Genomic DNA, 26,261 nt, shown 5'->3' with positions numbered 1-26,261 from the left:
ATTTTCTAAAATAAACTATCATGAACGTTAGCAATGTAAATCTTAGCAAAAAATAAACAAACAAACAAACAAACAACCCAATCCAGAAATACAGAATCAATACCTTGCATTGTATCAGATCAACATGGAATGAAATTAGAAGTCAAAGATAAAAAACAAAACCATTCTTTATATCCAGAGATGAAATAATACAATTTCAAATGATCAACGGACAACAGGAGAAATCAGGGGAAAAATAAAACAATTCTTAGAAGTAAATGAGAACAGTGATACAACAGATCCAAATCTCTGGAACAGTATGAAGGCAGTTCTAAGAGAGTTCATAGCATTAAAAGAATAGAAAGATACCAAATAATCAATCTAACATTACATCTCAAAGATCTAGAATAAGAACAAACCAACACCAAAATCAGTACAAGATAGAAAATAATTAAAATAAATAAAATTGAGAATAAAATACAAATGATACGACAAAGAATCAGTTTTTTGAAAGTAAAAACAAAATTCATAAACTCTTAGCCAAACTAACCAAAATAAAGAGAGAAAAACTCAAATGAACACCATTTGCGATGAAAAAAGATATATCACCAGACACTATGAAAATCCAAAGGATAATAAAAAACTATTTTGAAAATTTTTACTCCAATAAACTAGAAAATCTTGAAGATATTGGCAAATTCCTAGAGATAAATGATCTATCCAACTGAACCAGGAGGATATAAAAAATTTAAACAGATTGGCATCAAGCAATGATATTATGGTGAGGATGTGGGGAAAAAGGTACACTCACATATTGTTGGTGGAACTACAAATTATTCCAACCACCTGGAAAGCTGTATAGATATTCCTCAAAAAACTAAGAATAGAACCACCATAAAACCCAGCTATCCCTCAGTATATATCCAAAAGATTTAAAATCATCATGCTACAGTGACACAGCAATGTTAGTGTTAATAGCAGCACAATTCACAATGGCCTAGCTATGGCACCAATCTAGATGCCCTTCAACAGATGAATGGATAAAGAAACTGTGGCATATAAACACAGTGGACTATTACTCAGCCATAAAGAAGAATAACATTATAGTATTTGCTGGTAAATGGATGGAAATAGAGATTTTCATGTTAAGTGAAATAGGCCAGTTCCAAAATGTCAAAGGTGGAATGTTTTCTCTGATATGTGGAAGCTAATCCAAAATAGAAGAAAGATCAGTATAGTATAAAAAGGGGATGAAAAGGGAGGGAAGAGGGGTGGGATAAGGAAAGAATTTTGGAATGAATCTGACTTAATTCTCCTATTACATATATGAATATATCACAGTGAAACTCTCCATCAAGTATATCCACAAGACATTAATTTAAAAAAAAACACTAAGTAAATAGCAGAAAGATCAGTAGAGTGATGGGAACAGGTGGAGGGAGAAAGGGAGGGAAAGAGGAAGTACAAGGCATTGAATCAGAACAAACTACATTCCATGTTGTTATAAGTCTATCAAAATGAATCCTAATGTTATGTATAACTTAAAAGAACCAATAAAATTCCATATGTAATAGTTTAAAAAGCAACTATATGTGACTGCAAGAACATAGGACAAAAAAAGTTTTAAGGATGAAATAACTAAATTATACAAAAAGAAACCAATGGAAAGCTAGCTTAGAAATCAATATCAGACAAACTTTAAGGCAAAAGCATTATTAGAAATGAGACATTTCATAACAATAAAGCATTACACCAGGAGAAGTACATAATAACGTAAATCTACATGCAACTAATAGCACAACTTTGAAATACATTAAGCAAAACTTGATAGAAATACAAAGATAAATGAAAAACTCATTATATCATGGTATAAGGTTTAAATATAACTCTTTCAATTGGTAATATGACAAGGAAAAAAAACATGCGATCTGAACAACATGCATAGACAGCCTCATTTTATTTCTAAGTATATTGTACTGTACCTCAAAATAGCAGAAAAAGCATAATTTTCTAGTGCACATGAAACATTTTAACAAAATTGACCATTTTGAGTATCCATTCAAAATGCTCAAAAGTTTAAGCAGTCACTCAAAGTTTTAAAGAAATGAAACGAATTTCAAGTATACTATCTGACCAAAATGTGATTGTGCTAGGAACCAACTTCAAAAGAGAAGACTCTTGTTTGGAAATTAAGAAACACATTTCTAAATAACTCATGCGTTGGATAAGGAATGTACTTTGAACTAACTATAAATAAAAATAGAACTATACCTGCAATTAGAGGAAACATATAGGTTTAAATACATACATTAGAAAACAAGCATGAAATTTAACATCTATGCACGCATCAAGAAATTAGAAAACAATAGCATATTAAAGCCATTGAAAGTATCAGGAAGGAAATAAAGCAGTATAAATTAATGAAATATAAAATCAATAGGTAATATAGACTACCAAGGAAACCAAAGGACTAATAAAATCAAACGTTTACAATACTGATAAAATGGAGGAAAGGAACTAATTACCCATTGGAATGAAAGAATAACATCATTACTGATCCTAGAAATAATAAAAAAACAATAAGAAGACATTAGGAAGTAATAATCCATAATTTCCAAAACTTACCAATAATTCAGAGAAAAACATTAGCAAATAAAAATTCTTAATAGTCAAATATAACACAGCAATGGAACATCCAATAAAATCCTTCCCCAAAGGAAATCTTCATGTCCATATGGCTTAAGCAATAAATACTTCCAAACATTAAGAAAAAAATTAATACTGATCTCTTACAAACACCCTTTAGACAACAGAAAAGGAGGAACTATTTTAAAGCTTGTTTTACAATTCTTATTATCCAGACCTGTCACTACTAGGAAAGCAAAATTATAGACTGATCCATCTTAGGAAAATACATGTAAAAATCCTAAACAGAGTACTAGTAAAATGTATAAGCAATGTATAAAACCCACAACCAATTGTGACATTCCAGAAATGCAGTCAAAATGATTACAGAAAGAAAAATAACTTAATAGAATTCTACAAATATAATTTATTTCTCAAAGATATTTATAGATGAGAATTACTTCAATTTGATAGAGATTTGAAATAAACATGTTCACAAATTATATGAAACTTATCCCAATGAGAAATTAAATTTATGATCCTTTCCTTGAAACTGAGTGGGTTTGTGGCTGTTTGCAGAAGAAAAACTTTTTGGTACTCTGGGTTACCATGTAACAAATAAGAATACCTTACAGATACCATGATGTTAGCAATACTGAGCACATTAATTTAGCCTGGTGTAGGCCCTTCGCTCACAAGGCACAGTTGATGCCAAGCACTAAATATATAAATGATGAAGTATCCAGGTGATTGCATCAGCCAGTCATTTAGGTCACCCTGAGTTGTCCAATAATTCCCAATTGGTACCCCAAGTGTCAAGGAGAAAAAAAAAGCGCTTTGTCCCTTCTAGATTCCAGATCCACAGACTCTGTAAACATAATCAAATGCACATTATTTCATGCCTTTCTGTTTTGAGTAGTGTGTTTTCAGTAGGAGGTAACAAAATGTAACATTTGTCTACAAAATATAGCAAAAGTCATTTTAAGGCTTACTGAAACATTTCTTATGAGAATTATACCTATAACTATCATTTTATTCAACACTGATGATGAATCAACAAATTAAACTCTTAAAATTAAGAACTTTTGAACTTCAAGGTACACACAAGAAGCTGAAGAGAATATCAGAATGGGAGAAAATATTTACAAATCACACATCTGATAATAGATTCATTTCAATAATATATATAAAAAAGAATATCTCAACTGTATACAGGAGTGAAAAAACAATTCAATTTTACACAATGGTGAAAGACTGGAATTGTCACTACTGCAAAGATGACATACAAATGGCAATAAGTACATGAGGAGATGCTCAACATCATTAGTCATTAGCAAAATCCAAAATAAAACCATGATGAGTACAAGTTTACATTACTAGGATAGCTACGGTAAGAAAGAGGAAAATTATTATTTCTATCTCTTACAAATAGTAAGTAATAATATCCTGACTTTTTTGTTTCCTTGTCCTTACCCCAGGACTGAAGTAATGAGGATGAGATAAAGTCTTGTAAATAATTTATTTTACACTTTGTAAGGAGTCCCTGTTCCCTTTGGAGATAATTTTCTTTAAAAGTAAGGAGAAGGACTGTGCCTTCACATTTTGGAATGTAAATAAATATTTGGTGGGGATGGGTGGGCAAAAAAACAGTGAATCCAGCTTTACAACCCTGGAGATGTCTCCAAGATTCTGATTTCATCCCTGACTTGAAATGTAAACACATGTTGCTAGAGGTAAACTCTTTGGTGTTCCCAATATCTATTCAGTCATCTATTAAGTTCTAAAGGTTGCAGTTTTAGTCTGGATCCAAAGTTTCTGTAAAATTTACTCAGAAAGTGCTAACTTCAAAAACATTAAAATATTTTCCCCACAAACCCACATATGTAATGCAATACAAAATGAAGAAGAAATTGAGTTAAGCCAAAATATTAGATTGCCAAATAACAACTCAGAGAAAAATCAGAGAATTTATATAGTATCAACATTTATGAGAATCCCAAGAAAAGAAGTAATCAAACAACACAGCAAAACAGGCAGAGATTCAGGACAATCAGAAGAGCTCTACAGGACCTTCTCTACCACATTGCCTATATTCTTGCTAATATTAGCCTATATATTCAATTAGAATTACAGCACCATTCTCCATTTCGAACTTCACATTCACAGTGTCGTGCATAGTGCCCAGAGATTATCATTATCAATAAATTCTAGATCTCATCTTGTTTGAGGACATAACTATATACCAAATATCACAGTATAGGTTTTAACAGTTATTGGCGTCTAGATGCCATTGTGCCAACAAGCTCCCTTCAAGACAATAAATGTTCTTCCTTTGGTCTTGTCCAATTTTGGTCAGTGTTTCATGAGGACAAATTATCTTTTTAACAATAATACCTGAACCATTCGTGAACAACTATTAAGGCCACACTGTCCAGTAATGTCCAACCATAATTTAGGCTAACTATAGTATTTCCGTAAGTGGGTATCCTTGTTTGGTTCCGGCCAGACTCCCAGCCATCATTATTTAATAATTTCCCCAGTGATTAGAATATTCAATAGTATTCTCTGGGTAAGGATAATATCCCTCTTCTTGAACTGTTGACTGATATGATGTCCCATTTAAGTAAATATTCTATTAGTGTAGTCATTTAAAGCTTTCTTGTCCCTCTAGGGTCATCTCCAAATGTGGCCAGTCTCCTGGAAGAGAGCTCCCTCTAGTGTCTCTGTTTGAATTAGTAAGTCTTTTTAATCATGATGAGCTTTCTTTTCTTTCTTTCTTTTTTTTTTTTTTTTTGGCAGTTTCAGATGTGTTTTTTTAATTTAAAGTTTCAGATGCATTGTTTTAAATTTAAAATTTAAGCTAGAAGGTATCTATTAAATTATTCTCTAAACTTTTAATAAGTCTGAATTTTTCATAATAAAAAAGTAAGAACTTTTCTAATGAGAATTATAGGGCCAGACGCACAGTAGGATGACGAGGAAAGAACGTTGAGAGCAAGCATCCACTTCGGCTTGTATTTAGGGCTGTGAGCAGTGACAGGTGTTGGGAGTTGAAAATCATAATGAGACCTTTAAGATCTATTGATGCTCTCAAGTGGTTTGTGACTTAATTGGAAAAGAATAAAATCAGTGGTAATACCAGGCAGGAGGGACAACATCATGATGAGCTTTCAAAAGAACATTGATTTGTTCTGATGTAGTACTCGAATCCCCAAGACTAGTACCAAAAATTTCTACAGAATACCAGACAGCAGGAAAGACATTGGTTAAGTCACTCCATGGGTTATTACCACAATATACTAGTAAAATTTATGCAATTTAGGAAAATAGTTTTTATACACATACCCCTAAAAAATATGTTCCAAAGATTGCCATTTGGTATATGGAATATAACTTTGCTTGGATATCATAGGCTTTTCCATAAACATATTTTGCACAACTCCATAGAGGAGTTATTAGTAATGTCTATTCATTAAGCCATATCCAAATCTATCCCTCAAGGGTGATCTTCTAATTTTCTTAAATGAAATCTGAATTCCATTCACATTTATATATCCTATTTGAAGGAGATCACACAATGGTAGACAGCAGAAATTTACCTTTTATTCTAACTAGGTAGATGTCTTAGTGACATTGTTTTGATTATTCTCACAAAGAGTGTAAAAACTCTACTATTTGGTATTCCGCACTTAGATAATCCATTCACAGTAGTTACCAGAAAAATGATCAGAATAGTAAATATAGTCTATGAACCAAGAACTGAGAGGTTACTATGAGCACTAAACTACCTACAGTGAACTAACCTAATACAGTTGAATTATTAAGCAGTACTGTCATTTTGTTATCCAGGTGGAATCTTTTTAGGTGGAGCTTCTACATCACCTATTTCCCTTCTCTAGAGAAAACAGACCCAAAGTGTTTTCTTAATATTAGTTAAGATCTGTAAGGGATACCTAAGAGTATCTCCAAGCTTGGAGGCTCTGGTATGGGGATCACATGATTATATCTCTCCTTAAAACTTTTTTTTTGAAGAATTTCTTTTTTACAATACCTTTATTTTGTTTATTTATTTTTGTATGTGGTGCTGAGGATTGAATCCAGTGCCTCACACATGCTGGGCGAGCGCTCTACCACAGAGCCACAGCCACATCCCTTCCACAGAACTTTAATTAAAGTACCTTTCCATCCATCTTTTATAATTCCCCTCAACCCCATTTATTAATCTATTTTGATACATACCCTTTTCTCTAAAATTAGGCTTTCTGGTTCTGTAGATGTATTATGAACCCACAGGGCTGATAAAAATAGCAGACTTGGTAACACTTTTTGGCAGAAATTACAGGGTTTGATAGGACACTTGTTTTTGTGTTTAGAGAGGTCTTAATTTGCCTAAATGGTATTAAGTTATGTATACCCCTAAGAACCTTTAGGAATATGTGCTGTCAATCCTTTTGCATATTCATAAAGGTGATGATTGGGTTTTTGGGTTTTACACCATTGTGTTAGATTGCCTCCCTCAAACCTTGTTATAGTGTTGGTACACTGCCTGTTTCATGTGGGGTGGGGGAGAAAAAAAGAAATTATATACTATCAAATTTAATGGTATTGATATTATATTTAGTGTTAAGATAATATTTTCCACTATTTGGTACATGCACCTTTGAACTCAGATATAGGTCCAGTAAATCAGGCAAAACAAAAATTTTGCAAAATTGTGAGACATAAAAATATATTCTTTCATCCTTCCCTATATTCCCCATATTCCTACCTCCCAATCCCAGAAATCTTACCAGTAGAGTCCTGTTATTACTCTCTTTCATAGTTAATATTAGCAGAAAATCATTTAACTGATTAAGCTCACTCTTAAACTTGTATGATTTTTCTAGTGATCAATTTATTTACTTTGCTAACAAATATATCTTTCAAGAAGGTCTTCCAGTGACAATAAAATGGACTTAAAGCTTTTTCTGTCATCTCTCTCTTTCTCTGTTTTAGCAACAAGACTACTACAAGCAGTCCAAAGGTAAAAGTCTTCCCCTGTGGTAAATATGATAATTTTTTACTAAGTTTTTGCCACAAAGTCTGTAAGTGATGTGTTTATGAGGAGATGATATGAGTTCTTCCCTCTTGCTTTCCAACATGTGTACTCTAATTACTAGAAAAAATGGATTGCAGACCTGTTTTCTTGTCTCTTTATTTCAAATATTATTAGATTTTGTAAAAAATATTATATCATCTGTTCTTAAGAATCAAGATTTTCATTGTGGAAGAAAAATCAAGAACAGAAGGGATAAAGAATATTTATTTCATCATTCAATGATACAAATAAACCTCATAAACATAATATTGAGCTAAAGAAGCCAGACATAATAGAGAAAACACAGTATAATTCATTAGTATGAAATTCAAAAACAGGGTTAGAGATATTGCTCAGTTGTAGAACATTTGCAAATAGTTCAATTCCCGATACTACAAAACCAAAAATTTTTTTTCTAAAATTAAAAAACAGGAAAGATCACGTATCAAGTATTGAGAAACTTGTTAACTTTGGGAAGGCAAATACTAACCAGGAAAATGTTAGCAATGCTAATGTCTGCAGTCTTTACCTTTATTTGATGCTGTTTGAAATGTGAATTTATTTATAAAGTCTTCCACAGCTTGAGACCTCTTTATTTCAGAGATCATCAAGGTAAACATTTACATGAGTAGGCTTTGGGAATCCTGAGGCTTCAGGGCATTTTCTATAATAAGTTCATAAAACAAATGCACTGGGATCAACCCTATAGTTTCTCAAAAATCAACATATTTATAAAAATTCAAAATAACAAATTAACATGTTCATATACAACATCCACATTTGAATCAGATTAGCACCTGCCTGCTATGTCTATGCTAAATAATCAAATAACATTCCCTCAAACATGATTTTCTCACCATCCCCAACAAAAACCCACTACCATGTTTATTTCTGATAACACAAAATACATCATTCTAATTTTAGTATTATTCAAAATATGTTAAAAATGTAAGAGGAATATTATGTGTTGTACCAAATACATATTTTTAGAATCTTTTGAAAACAAAAAATCCCAAGGATCCCTGTATTTCCTGTTTCCTACAAATCTGAGTTCCAAATCCTATAACAACTTAAAAAAAAAGAAACATAATACAATATCAGTTTTAGAATTCATTATACATTCAAAAAAAGAAGCTCACTTTTAATCACTTTGGCAAATGTTCAAAATCCTATATTAAAACTTTCTATTCTTTATAACAAAATGTGTGTTTATTTTTTTAACTTGTGACTGTAAATTTTTATATTCTAAATCATTCTTAGTTTTTCATTGTAACTGTTTATTAGTGAACTAAGATTATCTATGTGTTAACAGTCCTCTTTTAGAGTCCGGTTACGTACCCAAAGCTGCTACTTTGATGATCACTGCTTGAATGTTAGATGCTATCATCTCTCGGAGCAAATCTTCCTGGTTCCTTTGCCAAAGGTAAGCTAACAGTTGGAGATTAAGCCTTTTACACCTAAAAGTAAAAACAAAAACAAAAAAAAAGATGATCTCTTAATGTTCCATACTTAGATCTAGAGCAATTATTTTGATTTTGTACATAATACTTCTTTCAAGGATTTCATCATTTAAAATGCTTTAAAAAACAAGTCTTGCCTAATGAAACTTATACACACACACACACACACACACACACACACACACACACATAAATATTACACAAATATATTTAATTCCCCTGGGTTAAGCATAAACATATAAAATGAAATCTCCAAGCAGACTAGATATATTAATGTTAGTAAGGTTATAAGTTTAGAAATCTATGTGAAAAAGCCTACAAATGTCAATGGATGATTATCTCATTAAAAAAAAAAAAAAAAAAAAAAAAAAACTTCAATGGGTACCAAAATTGTGAAGTGTATGCAATTGGGAAAATAAATTTATTCTTATAACCATATATTTAGTAAATTTACAATGCCTATGAACTACTTTTATCTGCTTAGAAATACTTTTTAAGAATTTTAGTGAAAAGAAAATAACAAAAAGTAAAATTCATTGAGTGCATGATAAACTGTAGGCATTGTACTAGATATTTTATACTATTGATATAGTAGAAAAAGTATGGATTTTGAAGTCAAAACATATCTGGGTTTGAAATCTCATCTGTATTCTAGACAGATGGTTTTAGCAAGTTAAGTAAATTCTTAAGATCTGTGTTCATTTCCCTAGCTCATAAATAAGGGCAAAAATATTTCCATTCAAATTTCTTGATAAGATTAAAAGATGCAAAGTAAAGTCATGCTTTATTCTTGTTCCACATTCCTCACATTCCATACCCAATTTTCACCATGCTTAATGTGATTATTCCTCATCAATGCCACTACTAATACCCTGGTCTGAGTCACCATTATCTTTTTTTTGGTGGTGTAGGTTGGGTGGAGGTTGTTACTAAGGATTGAACTCAGGGGCACTCAACCACTGAGCCACATCCCCAGCCCTTTTTTTGTTTTTGTTTTTGTATTTTATTTAGAGATAGGTCTCACTGGGTTGCTTAGTGCCTCAATGTTGCTGAGGTTGGCTTTGAACTCTTGATCTTCCTGGCTCAGCTTCCTGAGCCACTGCTGAGTTACCATTATCTCTTATGTCAATATCTTAATTCCTTTTCCTGCTTCCACCCCTTCTCTTTTAAAATTCATTTTCAATATCACAGCCAGTGTGATTTTTTTAAAATACAGATGATGGGATTCCTTGTAATACCTGTATCACCATTTCATACTTGTCTTTGTAGAGACCTTTTACCTCTTTAAATTTATTCCTGCGTATTTTTTTTGTCAGCTATTTTAATTAAGATTGCATTTTTGATTTCTACTTCAGATAACTGGCTACTGATGTACAGCAATGATGCAGATTTTGTCTGGGCATAAATACCAAGGAAATAAGAGTATACTGAAGAGACATCTGCACTCTTGTGTTTACTGAAGCACTATTCACAATAAAGAAATGGAAATAACCTAAGCATCCATCACCTGTTTAATGAATGTGGAAAAAATACATATAAATAATGGAGTAATATTCAGCCATAAAAAGAATGTAATCCTATCATTTGTGACAACATGGATAGAGCTGGAGATCACCATGTTAAGTGAAATAAGCTAGGACAGCAAGACATGTACTATAGAATCTCATTTATACGTGGAATCTAAAAAGTTGACCTCTTAGAAATTGAGAGAAGGGAGGTTACCAGAGTTTCAGCTGAGAGGAAAGCAGGAGAGAAAGATGAGGAAAGGTTGATTAATAGGTACCATGTTACAGTTACACAGGAAAAAGAAGTTTTGGTTTGCTAGCATATATCAGGGTAATTACAAATGACAATAATGCACTCTATATTTCAAAAGGCTAGAAGAAAGGATTTTGAAAGTTTTCATCATAAAGAAGTGACAAAGAAATGAAGAATTTCATCATGAAGAAATGATAGACATGTTTCACCTGATTTAAACATCATATGATGCACACATGTCAAAACATTACATAGTTACCTCTTTAATATGTATCATTTTTATGTATCAGTTGAAAATTTAAAAATCCTTGCAATGAATCCACATGGATATCATCCTGGTTAGTTCCTGTTCCTTACTTAATTCATGACTTTGATTAGGAAGGATTATAATTGATTAATAATAACTTAAAGGTAATGTGGATAAAGAATGTAACAATGTGTAGATAAAACAGGCATTCATGAAATGGTAGTCAAGCCAAGTGACTTGTCCAAGTCACATAATAAGTAGCTGAGATCAATTTCCAACCAAGAATATCAGTCTAAAGCCCATTATTTCTAGGTGTTTGTAGGGTTTATTACTTTCAAAACAATCATCCCTAGAATCTATATGGTTGTTTAGCTGACTATTCTGGCCTACACAGATATCTTCTCCCCACCACCTCAGAATCTCACAGTACCTACTCAATGTACCAAATGTTTCGTCATTTACTCACAAATGGAATTAAAAATATCACTATCTTTTCAAATACATACATCTAGAATTTCAAAGAAATCAAAACCTTCTTCATTACAGAGACATTTATGTAATTTTTGTATTTGTAAAATGTCTCAAAGCACCTATGCTGAGGTAGTTAATTTAAAAAAAAGTAATAAAATTTGAAATACCCATGTGACACAAGCACTTTGGTTCTTGATTTCTTGTCACTGATGTTTAATGCCTACTAATCAACTGGACTCTCTACATTTTCTTAATAAGATTTTGGTTTTATGGAAGACCATATTCCTTCCAGTCCTCATTGCGAAATTCTTGGTTGTTGCTCTGGAATTCACAGCATTTAAAAATTATTTTAGGGGCTGGGGATGTGGCTCAAGCAGTAGCGCACTTGCCTGGAATGCGTGCGGCCTGGGTTCGATCCTCAGCACCACATACAAAACAAAGATGTTGTTTCCGCCAAGAATTAAAAAAAAAATGTTAAAAAATTCTCTCTCTCTCTCTCTCTCTTTAAAAAAAAATTATTTTAGACATAAATTAATCTTATCCTATTTAAATTTTTAACAGTTGAAAATATCATGACTCAAACTTCCTATGTAAATCACTGTTGCATTTGAGCTTGTGAAATCTATTAAACACTTAAATATAAATAAATAAGTAAACTGATGCACTATTCCAATGCGGACGGCTAGAGGGAGGCTACATTCTATGTCACTCTGTGACCTGGGATTCAACTAGTGGGAATACTGTTTCTCTGCTAGTAATTAGAGGACAACCAACAGCTGCTCCCATGCAGGAATCCTAGTCTCTTTCTCCATACAGGTCCCCCAGCCTCAGTTTTAACACCTCATCACTGAAAGCAGCCACCTCCATCTTGGGACACCTTTGTCACTGTATTTAGTTGGGGCAACTCCCACTTTGGGACACTGGCTGTGGTTTAAAGGAAAATCAAGGTACCTAAAGTCCCCAACTCCCCCCTCTCCCCGGCAACCAGTAAGCCAGCATAGTGCTTGGGGCTACATAGCCAGTCCATAGATCGCAAAGCCTGGCAGGGAACTGCCTAATACAAAACAGTTCTCAGCAAAAGATATGTACCCCCAGAGTGCAGCCCACAAAAACTCCAGAGAAAAATGTTCCTGATTAGGAAGTAGAAAGGGAGGTGATGAGTGAAACACAGTTTAGAGGCTAAATTAGAGACAGGAATTGTGAGGTCTACAGGCGATATAAGTAGATAAAACCAGGGTCAACATCACACGAGTGGGGCTCAAAGGAGATCCTTGGGGTTCAGTCTCACATCAGGAACTGGCAAGTGCTATACCCCATCTCCAAGAGCCCCACCCCCAAGACCAACTCTCCCATCCTAATAACCCTTCACCATTCTGAGGGTGGAAATACCAGCAAACAACAGACAACCCCTCCTACTGGAAGAGAATGGAAGCAGGAAAGATACTGATCTCCAACAAAAACAATCCTTATATCTTCCTTTGAGATTTTTTTTTCTCTTTTGTCTCTCTCTTCTCCTGCCCTCACATCCCCATCAACATTGTGAAACTAAGTACTTTTCATGAATTAGGCTACTGAGGACCAGGATGTCTGAATAGTATCTTACAGTTATGTTGTATATTCTTTTATCTTCTATTTTTAGACTTTTTATTTTTCTTAAATATTATGTTTATTTGTTTTCTGTACTCTCTCCATTGTCTTCCCACTTACATGTCTCTCCCAAATCACATACTCTTTCTCCTGCAATTAACCAACTTCTTTAGATTCCTCTTTTCATGATTCCTAAGATCTAATAACTATATTCTCACCTCCAACCCCCTCAACATCCCATCTTACACCTCACCCCTGGTTCTTTGTCCACCATCAGAAAAGGTAGACCCTTTTGCAAATCTACTGTTTATATTGTAGATAATAATTGAATTCTCCTTTTATGTATATTGTTACAAAACCATAAACATCTTAATAGCAGCTATTTGGTTTAAGGCTGTATATTGTTTGCATTGGGATCTGTTAATATTGTTCTCCCTCTCAAAGGAGAGGTATTGGAACACTGTAGGGACAGTATAAGTCTACAGGGTAAAAAACCATAACACCTCAGATCTGCAGTGCTAGAAGGGAAGACACATGAACAACATGAAAAAACAAGGGAAGAAAGTGCTTCTCCCCACTCCCAAACCAAGAGACTACATTATTAGAATCCATGTCCAACACAATAGAAGAAATTTCAGTGAAGGAGTTCAGGATATACATAATTAAAATGTTCTGTGAATTAAAGGCTGATATAAGAGAACAAATATGGGTAGCAAAAGATCATTTCTATAAAGAGCTATGTAAGCAAATATAGGAAGCAAAAGATTAATTCAATAAGGAGAAAGAGGTTCTGAAAAAAAAAAGATATCCTTGAAATGGAAAAAAAAAAAAAAACTCAACAGAAAGCACCACTAATAGATTAGATCACTTGGAAGACAGAATCGCCAACAATGAAATCAAATATATAATCTTGAAAAGAATGTTGACCACGCAGTGAAGATGGTAAGACACCATGAGCAGAACATTCAAGAACTATAGGATAACATAAAAAGATCAAATTTAAGAATTATTGGGATAGAAGAAGGCATAGAGTTCCAAACTAAAAGAATGTACAATCTATTCAGTGAAATAATATCAGAAAATTTTCCAAACAAGAAGAATAAATTGGAAAATCAAATACAAGAGGCTTACAGGACATCAAATGTACAGAATTACAACAGATCCACACAAAAGCATATTATAATGAACATGCCTACCATACAGAATGAGGAGAGTATTTTAAAAGCCCAAAGAGAAAGGAATCAGATTACATATAGGGGGAAACCAATCAGGATCTTTGCAGATTTCACAACCAAGACTCTCAATGATAGAATATTCTAGAACAACATATACCAAGCTCTGAAAGAAAATGGACACCAACCAAGAATCTTATATCCAGCAAACTTAAGCTTTAGATTTCATGACAAAATATAAACTCCCATATAAACAAAAGTTAAAATAATTCACATAGAGAGCCTGCACTATGGAACATCCTCAGCAAAATATTCCATGAGGAGGAAATAAAAAAACAACAATGAACATCAGCAGAGGGAGATATTACACTAAAGGAAAACCAATCAAAGGAGAAACCAAGTCAAATTAAAAACCAAAAAATAAACAAAAATGATTGGGAATACAAATCATGCTTCAATAATAACCCTGAATGTTAGTGGTTGAAAGACACTAATCAAAAGATACAAACAGGCAGAATGGACTAAAATAAAAGACCTAACAATATGCTGCCTTCAAGAAACTCATCTCATAAGAAAAGACATCCACAGACTGAAGGTGAAAGGTTGGTAAAAACATACCACTCACATTGTCTATGGAAACAAGCAGGGGTTTCCATCCTCATATCAAATAAAGTAGACTTCAAGCCAAAGTTAATCAAAAGGGATACAGAAGGCCATTTAATACATAAGGGCACCATACATCAACAAGACATAAGGATTATAAATATATATGCCCCCAAACAAAGGAGCATCTACATTCATCAAATTTTTCTCAATTTCAAGAGTCAAACAGACCACAGCACAATAATACTGGGTGACTTTAAGACATCTCTTTCACCACTGGATAGATCTTCCAAACAAAAGCTAAACAAACAAACTATATAGCTCAATAGTACAATCAATAACTTAGACTTAACTGTCATATATAGAATATTTCACCCATCATCGAGTCAATATACTTTCTTCTCAGCAGCACATGGATCATTCTCTAAAACAGACCATATATTATGCCACAAAGCAACTCTTTGCAAATACAAATATGCAGAGATACTATCCTGCATTGTATCAGATCATAATGGAATGAAATTAGAACTCAATAGAAAATAAAAAATAGAAGCTACTCCAATACCTTCAGACTAAATAATATGCTTTTCATTGAACAATGGCTTGCAAAATACATCAAAGAGGAGATTCAAAAATTTTTAGAGGTAAATGAGAAAAATGATACAACATATTGAAATCTCTGGGACACCATAAGGGCAGTACTAAGAGGAAAGTTCATTTCATGAAGTTCATTCTTCAAAAGAAGAAAAAGTCAACAAGTAAATGACCTAATATTATATCTCAAAGACCATGAAAAATGAAATATCACAATGGACACTACAGAAATACAGAAGACAACTAGAAATTATTTTGAAAATTTATACTCAAATAAAATAGAAAAATATCAAACACATTGACAAATTTCTACAATCATATGATTTGCCCAAACTCATTCAAGATGATATACACAAGTTAAATCAAGATGATATACACAAGTTAAACAGATCAATTTCAAACCATGAAATAGAAGACGCCATCAGAAGCCTACCAACCAAGAAAAGCCCAGGATCAGATGGATACACAGCTGAATTCTACAAGACCTTCAAAGAAGAATTAATACCAATACTCTTCAAATTATTTCATGAAAGAAAAAGAGGAAACACTTCCAAACTCATTCTACGCAGCCAATATCATTGTGATTCCAAAAACAGACAAAGACACATCAAAGAAAGAAAACTTCAGACCAATTTCTCTAATGAACATCGATGCAAAACTTCTCAATAAAATTCTGGCAAATCGAATATAAAAACACATCAAAAAATGATGCACCACAATCAAGTGTGATTCATCCCAGGGATGCAAAGTTGGTTCAACATACAGAAATCAATAAATGTAGTTCATTACATCACAGACTTTAAATAAGAACCATATGATCATATCAATAGATGCAGAAAAAGCACTAGACAAAATACAATACCTCTTCATGTTCAAAACACTAGAAAAACTAGGGATAATGGGAACATATCTCAACATGGTAAAAGCTATCTATGCTAAGCCCCAAGCCAATATCCTTCAAAATGGAGAAACATTGAAAGCATTCCCTCTAAAAACTGGACAAGACAGGGATGCCCTCTTTCACCAGTTATATTTAACATAGTTCTTAAAACTCTAGCCAGAGCAATTGGACAAATGAAAGAAAAGCCTACAGATAAGAAAAGAAGGACTCCAATTATCACTATTTGCTGATGATATGATTGTATATCTAGAAGACCCCAAAAATTCCACAAGAAAACTAATAGAACTAATAAATGAATTTAGCGGAGTATTAAGATATAAAATCAATACCCATAAATCAAAGGCATTTCTATACATCAGCAACAAATCCTCTGAAAGAGAAACTAGGAAAACTACCCAATTTAAAATAGCTTCAAAGTAAAAAAAAATACCTTGGAATCAATTTAACAAAATAGAACTCCATAATGAAAATTACAGAACACTAAAGAAAGAAATTAAAGAAGATCTTAGAAGATAGAAAGATCTCACTTGTTCTTGGATAGGCAGAATTAATATTGTCAAAATGACTGTACTACCAAAAGCACTATACAGATTTAATGCAAATCCAATTAAAATCCCAATAACATTCCTCATATAAATAGAAAGAGCAGTCATGAAATTCATCTGGAAAAATAAGAGACCCAGAATAGCTAAAGCAATCCTTAGCAAGAAGTATGAAGCATGCAGCATCACCTTAAACTATACTAGAGAGAAATAGCATGGTATTGGTACCAAAATAGACTTGTAGACCAATGGTACAGAATAGAGGACACAGAGACTAACCCACATAATTACAGTTATCTCATATTAGACAAAGGTACCAAAAACATACATTAGAAAAAAGATTGCCTCTTCCCCAAATGGTGCTGGGAAAACTGGATATCCATATGCAACAACATGAAATGAAACCCCTATCTCTCACCATACATAAAACTCAACTCAAAGTGGATCAAGGATCTAGGAATTAAACCAGAAACCCTGCACCTAATAGAAGAAAAAGTAGGCGTAAATCTTCATCATGTCAGATTAGGCCCCAACTTCCTTAATAAGACTCCTATACTGCAAGAAATAAAATCCAGAATCAGTAAATGGGATGGATTAAAACAGAAAAGCTTCTTAGCAAAAGATACACTCTGTGAGGTGAACAGAGTGCCTATAGAATGGGAGCAAATTTTTACCACATGTACATCAGACAGAGCACTAATCTTTGGGATATATAAAGAACTCAAAAATCTTAACACTGAAAAAACAAATAACCCAGTCAATAAATTGGCTAAGGAACTGAACAGATATTTCACAGAGAATAATATACAATCAATCAATAAATACATGAAAAATTATTCAACATCTCTAGCAATCAGAGAAATGCAAATCAAAACTACTCTAAGATTTTATCTCTCTCCAGTCAGAATGGCAGCTATTAAGAATACAAGCAACAATAAGTGTTGGTGAGGATGTGGGGAAAAAGGAACACTCATACATTGCTGGTGGAACTGCAAATTGATGCAGCCAATATGGAAAGCAGTACGGAGACTCTTTGGAAAACTTGGAATGGAACCACCATTTGACCCATCTATCCCAATCCTTGGTTTAGACCCAAAGCACTTAAAAGCAGCATACTACAGTGATGTACCCACATCAGTGTTTATAGCAGCACAATTCAGGACAGGTAAATTGTGGAACCAACCTAGACACCTTTTAGTAGAGAATGGATACAGAAAATGTGGTAAATGAATTATTATTTAGCATTTAAAGAGAATAAAATCATGGCATTTGCAGGTAAATGGATGGAGTTGGAGAATATTATGTTAAGAGAAGTAAGCCAATTCCCAAAAACCAAATGCCGAATGTTTTCTCTGCTCTGAGGATGCTGATCCATAATGGGGATGAGGGTGCATAGGAGGAATGGATGAAATTTAGATAGGGCAAAGGGGAGGAAGTGGAGGGGAGGTGGCATGGGTGTAGGAAAGATGGTAGAATGAAATGGACACCTTTATCCAAATATATGTATGAATACATGAATGGTGTGACTCTACTTTGTGTACAACCATAGACATGAAAAATTGTGCTCTATATTATGTGTACTATGAATTGAAATGCATTCTACTATCATGTATAACAAATTAGAATAATTAAATAAATTTTTAAAAAGATATAAAAAGAAAATAAGCTGATGTAACACAAATTATAAATTGTAAATAAAGTAATTAAAAACAGAATGTATAGATCAATGGTCTCCCAGATATATCACATTAAACTTTTTGAGGTTAAAATTATTGCAGAAATGCTTCATGATATAAAATATGGTCATAAACCATGTGTTGAAGTATACTTGAACTATGTTTTGAGAAAGTCTTGCCCTCAATCATGGGTCATTCATGTGTGTGTGTTTGTGTGTGTGTGTGTGTCTGAGTGTGTGTGTGGTGAGCTATTTTGCTGTGCTGCCTTGTGTGGGCGTGAGCCTAATTCTTGGGCTGAGACCCAGTTCTTTGTTTTTAGCCACTCCCTAGAATGGAATGTATCAATTGTCCAGCTCCTGGAACAAACTGTCTTCAAGAAGTGCTCGTTGTTTTGCACAAGCTGGAACTGGGTGTCTCTTGCCTTGTGTGCAAGTGCTGGGTCTATCATTCTATTGGCTGCTGCTGTGTTGCTATGCGCTCTTTGTCCAATGGTGTACGAGCAGGGCTGCAGTTGAAGTATATAAGGGGTGGTTTTCTCGGGCTCGGGGTCTTTCCTCTCATCTATACCTAATGGATGCTCCCAATAAAGCGTGTTAAAGAAGAACCCTGTTGTTGTCGTCATTCCTGCTGGCGGGTAGACGCGACAGACAAGTGGTGCCGAAATCCCGGGAATTGTCATCTGTCGGCTACGAGGGGACCCCCGATATTTTGTGGGAGGATTCAGAACTTTACACGCGGAGCGGTGGCGCCGGTAAGTAATCCCCTGATCTGGTGGCTCTGGCTTAGTATAGTGCTCTATCATGGGTCAATATCAGTCTGTTTTCCTGAAACCACTAAAAGGGGACAGGAGATTTTGGTGGAGCATCAGGATACTGGGTCAGAGTCAGAGGAATCTAAGCAAGAAAGACATGAAACAAAACAAAAAAGGGGATCTAATGCAAAGTTAAGTGAAAGTGCACTCAAGGAACAAAAGGACGTGACTCCAGCGTTAGGAGCACGCCCGAAACTCTATCCAGATTTATCTGCCTTCCGTAAATTAAAGATAGTTGATTCAGATGAGTCTGAGTCGGAAGGTGAGTCAGAAGGCTTTACCCCAGAAGAAGAACAAAGCTTAGAGAAAATGGTGGCTGAATATGAGCATGGCCGCTATGACGCGGCAATGGCCGCCGCCCTTCTTCCTCCGAAGCCTCCGGCGTATTCTGTAGCTAAACAACTATTGCCACGTAAAGGGTCTCCACCCACTGCTCCAGGCGGAGCTTGTGGCTTCATAAAACGCAGTACTTGGAGGAAGCTGGAGGAGGAGGGGGCATATCCTGTTGGTGCATATCCTGTCTTTGAGGATGCACAGGGACAGAGATATTTTGAGCCCATTCCTTATAAATTAGTTAAAGACATAGCTGAATCTGTCAGGACTAATGGTGTCACAGCATCTTTTACAATTGCATTGCTTGAACGCTTATATCTTAATGCTATGGCACCAATGGATTGGTATCATTTAGCAAAGGCTTGTCTCTCCATGGGACAATATCTTGATTTTAAATCATTATACTTGGATGCCGCTATACAACAGGCTCATGCGAATGCGGCTGATGGTCAACAAGCCTGGGATGTGGAGATGCTGACCGGGACAGGTCAGTGGGCCCAAAATCAAAATGTTTATCCATTAGTAGTATATCAACAAATTAATATTTTGGCCTTACGTGCCTGGAAGGCTCTCCCCAATAGAGGTGAAACAACAGGGAATCTTACAAAAGTCATACAGGGCCCAGCTGAGCCATTTTCAGATTTTGTCGCCCGAATGCTTCAAGCAGCTTCAAAAATTTTTGGGGACACGGAGCAGGCGATGCCCCTAGTGAAGCAGTTAGTGTATGAACAGTGTACTACAGAATGTAAAAGGGCAATAACACCATGGAAAGAAAAGGGATTGGAGGACTGGATAAAGGCATGCAGAGAGATAGAAGGTCCTTTGACAAATGCAGGGTTAGCTGCGGCAGTAGTTGCGGCAACCAAAGGAAACCAAAATTCCTCTTCTTGCTTTAATTGTGGCCGTAAAGGACATTTAAGAAAAACTTGTCCTTTCAAGGGACACCCAAAAATGACATCTCCTCGTATCCCAGGGCTATGTTCAAAATGCAAAAAGGGGAGACATTGGGCTAATGAGTGCAGGTCCATTAAGGACATACAGGGAAACCCACTTAATCCTGTGACCAAGTCAAAAAACGGGCGCCGGGGCCCTCGACCTCAGGGCCCTCAAATATATGGGGCGCTACAGGCGAATGCACAGTATCAACCATCTTTTCGCCCGACAGAACCCCGAGGAGAGCAACACAAGGGTCTGCAGGGTTGGACATCTGTGCCACCACCAGACTCGTATTAACACCAAGTATGGGAATTCAACCAGTACCTTCTGACCTTAAAGGTCCATTGCCCAGGAATTCAGTGGGACTATTACTTGGTAGGTCATCATCAGCATTAAAGGGATTGGTGGTCACCCCTGGAGTGATTGATCCTGACTTTGATGGTCAGGTAAAGATATTATGTTCTGCACCTAGAAATATGATAGTCATATCCCCAAGAGATAGAATTGCTCAACTTCTTGTATTGCCTAGTCTTCATGATCATTTCCCTTCCCAAAAAGATGTGAGAGGGGATAAAGGGTTGGGCTCTACAGGAGTTCAATTGATAAACTTGTCTTTAGAATTAGAGGAGAGGCCAATGTTGGAGTTGACTATTGAAGGCAAACGGTTTCAAGGATTACTGGATACAGGGGCAGATAGAAGTATTATTAGTGAAAAATTTTGGCCGCAGTCTTGGCCATTACAGTCCTCCTCACATACCTTACAAGGATTAGGTTATGCTAATGCCCCTCTGATTAGTGCTAAGTTACTCAATTGGACAACGTCAGAGGGACAAAAGGGTACGGTGATACCATATGTCATAGAGGTACCCTTTACACTATGGGGACGAGACATTTTGTCTCAGATGAAACTAGTATTGACCAATGAGTTTTCTCCACAAAGCCAACAAATTATGAAAAACATGGGACATGTTTCAGGCAAAGGATTGGGAAAAAATTTACAGGGACGAACTGAGCCATTGATGCCTAATGGGAATAATGGAACCCGAGGCTTGGGTTTTTCATAGGGGCCACTGGGGAAGCAATTCCAATTCCTAGGGAGACAATACCAATTCCTTGGACAACTGATACTCCGGTTTGGATCCCCCAGTGGCCCCTATCTCTAGAGAAACTTGATGCAGCCAAATATTTAGTATATGAACAATTACAATTAGGACACCTAGAACCCTCTTGTTCTCCTTGGAACACTCCTATTTTCGTTATTAGAAAAAAATCAGGTAAATGGAGGTTATTACATGATTTGAGGGCGGTGAATGCACAAATGCAGTTAATGGGTTCTATCCAGAGGGGCCTGCCCTTATTATCTAGTCTACCAAGAGAATGGCCTTTAATCATTATTGATATTAAAGATTGTTTTTTCTCTATTCCCCTGTGTAAACAAGATTGTCAAAGGTTTGCATTTACTCTACCTAATGTTAACCATGAAAAACCTGATGAAAGATATCAATGGACGGTTTTACCTCAAGGTATGGCAAACAGTCCTACTATGTGTCAACTTTTTGTGGGAACTGCCATACAGCCTGTCCGAGATAAGTTTCCAAAATTGAGGATATGTCATTATATGGATGATATTTTGATTGCAGCACCTAATGATGCTCTCCTAAAAGAAGCTGTTTCCTTTATGATTAAAAATTTAGAGAGAGCTGGTCTTTATATAGCACCCGACAAAATCCAGCAAGGTGCTGTTGGACATTTTCTAGGAGCTACAATAGACTCCAAGGTTATTAGACCTCAAAAGATCACTATACGTACTGATCACCTACAAACTCTTAATGATTTTCAGAAATTGCTTGGAGATATAAATTGGATAAGACCTTATTTAAAAATATCTACACATGAATTACAACCTCTTTTTGCCTTGTTAGAAGGTGATTCACAACTTTCCTCTCCGCGAGAGCTGACGCCTGAGGCTCGAAAGGCTCTACACCTTGTTGAGCAAGCTCTTCGCTATGCACAATTACTCCGAGCAGTGCCCAACCAGCACATTCAACTATTAGTTTTGCCATCAAAAAATGCTCCTACTGGAGTTTTGTGGCAGGATGGGCCACTGCTCTGGATTCATCATTCTTCTACTGCTCATAAGACTATAGCTCATTATCCAACCATGGTAGCTAACATTGCTTTACAAGGGATCAAATTGTGTGTTACTCATTTTGGTGTTGCTCCACTAAGCTTAGTGACTCCTTATAATGTTCACCAAGTAAAAACTTTAATATCCACTGTGGATGACTGGGCTGTTCTCGCCTGTTCCTTTTCTGGAGTCATTGATAATCAGTTTCCTAGACATCCCTTGATACATTTCATGTCAGTACACCCTGTGATTTTCCCAAAAATAACAGCTATGAACCCGTTAAAGGGTGCTTTAGACATATATACTGATGGATCTAAGACAGGCGTTGGTGCTTATGTAGTCTCTGGCAGTACACCGGTAATTTTTCAATATACCCCTGACACTCCCCAAATTGTTGAATGTCAAATTGTTTGTCAAGTTTTTGAGACTTTTCACTGTCCTTTTAATTTGGTGTCTGATTCGTTATATGTTGTCAATGCTCTCAAGGGCTTGGAGACTGCTGGTATGATTTCTAATCATAGTCGTGTGGCTCCCCTCCTAAAACACTTACAGTCTCTCATTTGGAACCGAACTGCTCCTTTCTTTGTTCAGCACATTAGAGCTCATTCTTCATTGCCTGGACCTATGGTATCTGGCAATGCCCTAGCTGACAAAGCCACTCGTGCCTTTGCCTTTATATCTATGAGTCCTGATGATAAGGCACGGGACTTCCATAGCCTTTTTCATGTTCCTGCTCGCACCTTGCGACGTCAGTTCGTGATTCCACGTGCAGTTGCACGAGATATTGTTGTGAACTGTCCTGATTGTGCCCCCTTTTTACATCCACCCCATGTTGGCATTAATCCTCGTGGATTGCGTCCAGGAGAATTGTGGCAGATGGATGTAACTCATATATCCTCTTTTGGAAAGCTACAATATGTTCATGTCTCTATTGATACTTCTTCTGGAATTATGCATGCCTCTGCGTTATCCGGGGAACGTGTTAATAATGTCATCAACCATTGTTTAGAGGCTTGGGCAGCGTGGGGTAAACCACGTATGCTAAAAACTGATAATGGTCCTGCTTATACATCTAAATCTTTTCAACAATTTTGTAATACCATGCAAGTACAACATTCCTTTGGCCTGCCTTATAATCCTCAAGGTCAGGGCATTGTGGAACGAGCACATCGCTCTTTAAAAGAATGTTTAACAAAACAAAAAAGGGGAATTGGATATAATCAGACGGCTAAAAATAGGTTGTCTTTAGCCTTATATACCATAAATTTTTTACACCTGGATAATAATAATAGATCTGCAGCTGAACGACATACAACAGAAATTCCCTGTCATTTTGATGATGTGAAATGGAAAGATGTCTTGTCAAACTCTTGGCGTGGCCCAGACCCGGTAATAGCCAGGTCTAGGGGAGCTGTGTGTGTGTTTCCACAGGATCAATCGGAGCCAGTTTGGGTACCTGAGAGACTTACTAGACTCATTCAAGGACCTTCAGAGAAGGAACAGGATAATAGCATGGATCAACATGCAGTTGACTCAGCGGAGCCTCTTGGTGGGAACTCTCTTTCTGTACCTGAGTTTCCAGAGTAATAGATTGTCTAGATTTTTACAGGGAAACTGGACCCAGGAAGGAGAGCGACTCACTCAAGAACTGCTGTCTCAGATTGCCAACTTAAATGGAACACGCGTGGAACCTCTTTCTGTTGCAGACTTCGCCTCCTGGGCTTCTTCTATATTTTCCTACTTTAAAGAGTGGGTAGGGGTTGGGTTATTTAGTGCTATGCTTCTTTGTGGCCTTGTCTTATGCCTTTGGATGATTTGTCGTATGCGACGCACGCAGCAGAGTGATAGAGTCAAGGTAGTTCAGGCGCTTGCTGCACTGGAACCTGGGGCCTCCCCACAAATTTGGCTAGCCAGCTTGGCAAAATCCTAAAACCCCTGTTTTGATGTGGATGGCCTTTGCACACCAAGTGACCTTGTTGTCATTGCACCTTGGAAGGCTTCCATGTCTTAGGAAGACAGCCTTTGCACTCTGAAGGGTAAATGTTGCCCATTGCACTCAGAAAGGTGACTTCCTTGTTTGGCCTTTGAATGCCACCCTTGATCGGAGGGGTCATCAGGAGGACACTTCCTGGATCGGGAGAATTTCAAATGGCTCGAACAAAACTAAAAAGGGGGAACTGTGGTGAGCTATTTTGCTGTGCTGCCTTGTGTGGGCGTGAGCCTAATTCTTGGGCTGAGACCCAGTTCTTTGTTTTCAGCCACTCCCTAGAATGGAATGTATCAATTGTCCAGCTCCTGGAACAAACTGTTTTCAAGAAGTGCTTGTTGTTTTGCACAAGCTGGAACTGGGTGTCTCTTGCCTTGTGTGCAAGTGCTGGGTCTATCATTCTATTGGCTGCTGCTGTGTTGCTATGCGCTCTTTGTCCAATGGTGTACGAGCAGGGCTGCAGTTGAAGTATATAAGGGGTGGTTTTCTCGGGCTCGGGGTCTTTCCTCTCATCTATACCTAATGGATGCTCCCAATAAAGCGTGTTAAAGAAGAATCCTGTTGTTGTCGTCATTCCTGCTGGCGGGTAGACGCGACATGTGTGTATGCAGCTTCCTAATCAGGTACACATTTTAATTTGTTTTCTAACTTTTGGAGATGTCAACCCTATAACTACTAACTCATGTTATGTTTGAACTTACTAATAACATTAATTTGTAAACTAAGTAATTCTCAAGAGAAAATGTCATGAAATTGCAGTGAATAATATTTCTAACTTATGGCTTAAGGAATACGTGATCCATTTTCATCTGTAGATCAGCCTTCTCAAATGCAGGCATACAGAACTTTAAGAAAAACATTCTCAAAATTCTGAAGAATATTTGACATCTTCCTCCACCTCCACCCTACAATGCCCAGAGATCCTGAAATACTCCTAAAATAGAGATCATCATATGCTTTCCCCACCTTTCCCCACATTTACTTTAACATTTTTCATTTTTAACCTTCATTTTTAGCCTGAAATTCGAAATCAAATAAAAATAAACTTTAAATGTTTAAGCCTATTAGTATACATGTTTTTAATGAAACAATATGAATGTTTGTAAAACTTAAAAACTACTACATAATATACTCTGTATCTTACTTCCATTTATCCTTTTGAATGGTATAGTAATTTATTTCAAATCAAGACTCTCAAATAAATACTGGAGTACACATTTTCTTTTTTGCTAATATAATTATCCATAAAGACTATAAATTTTTTTTACAAAACCAACATTAAATAATTAAAAAATAGTAAAATTTACCCTTATGATTTTTGAATAGATCAATGGAACTGACTGCTTCTAATTGTAGATAAAACTAAAATGTTTT

The 26,261-nt window shown here is 35.7% G+C and overlaps 1 protein-coding gene and 1 long non-coding RNA gene across 3 annotated transcripts in view; one reads left to right on the top strand and one right to left on the bottom strand.

The window, feature by feature from the left end:
- DPH6 (diphthamine biosynthesis 6) overlaps positions 1 to 26,261 on the bottom strand; it is a 170,336-nt gene that overhangs the window by 58,151 nt on the left and 85,924 nt on the right. For both annotated transcript variants that reach the window (XM_081291053.1, XM_081291054.1), the window contains one exon: positions 9,020 to 9,138. In XM_081291053.1, the coding sequence (XP_081147179.1) occupies positions 9,020 to 9,138 (119 nt within the window). The remainder of the gene's footprint in view (positions 1 to 9,019; positions 9,139 to 26,261) is intronic.
- On the top strand, positions 19,341 to 25,349 carry LOC308646322. Its single transcript, XR_014021360.1, has 2 exons — positions 19,341 to 19,443; positions 24,500 to 25,349. It is a non-coding gene; the product is annotated as an uncharacterized lncRNA (long non-coding RNA).

The sequence above is a fragment of the Spermophilus citellus genome, assembly GCF_964194105.1.
Source record: "Spermophilus citellus genome assembly, chromosome: 4".
In the NCBI taxonomy this organism is placed as follows: domain Eukaryota; kingdom Metazoa; phylum Chordata; class Mammalia; order Rodentia; family Sciuridae; genus Spermophilus; species Spermophilus citellus.
The sequence above is the reverse complement of the archived record's forward strand: the minus strand, read 5'-3'. Positions and strand labels throughout refer to the sequence as shown.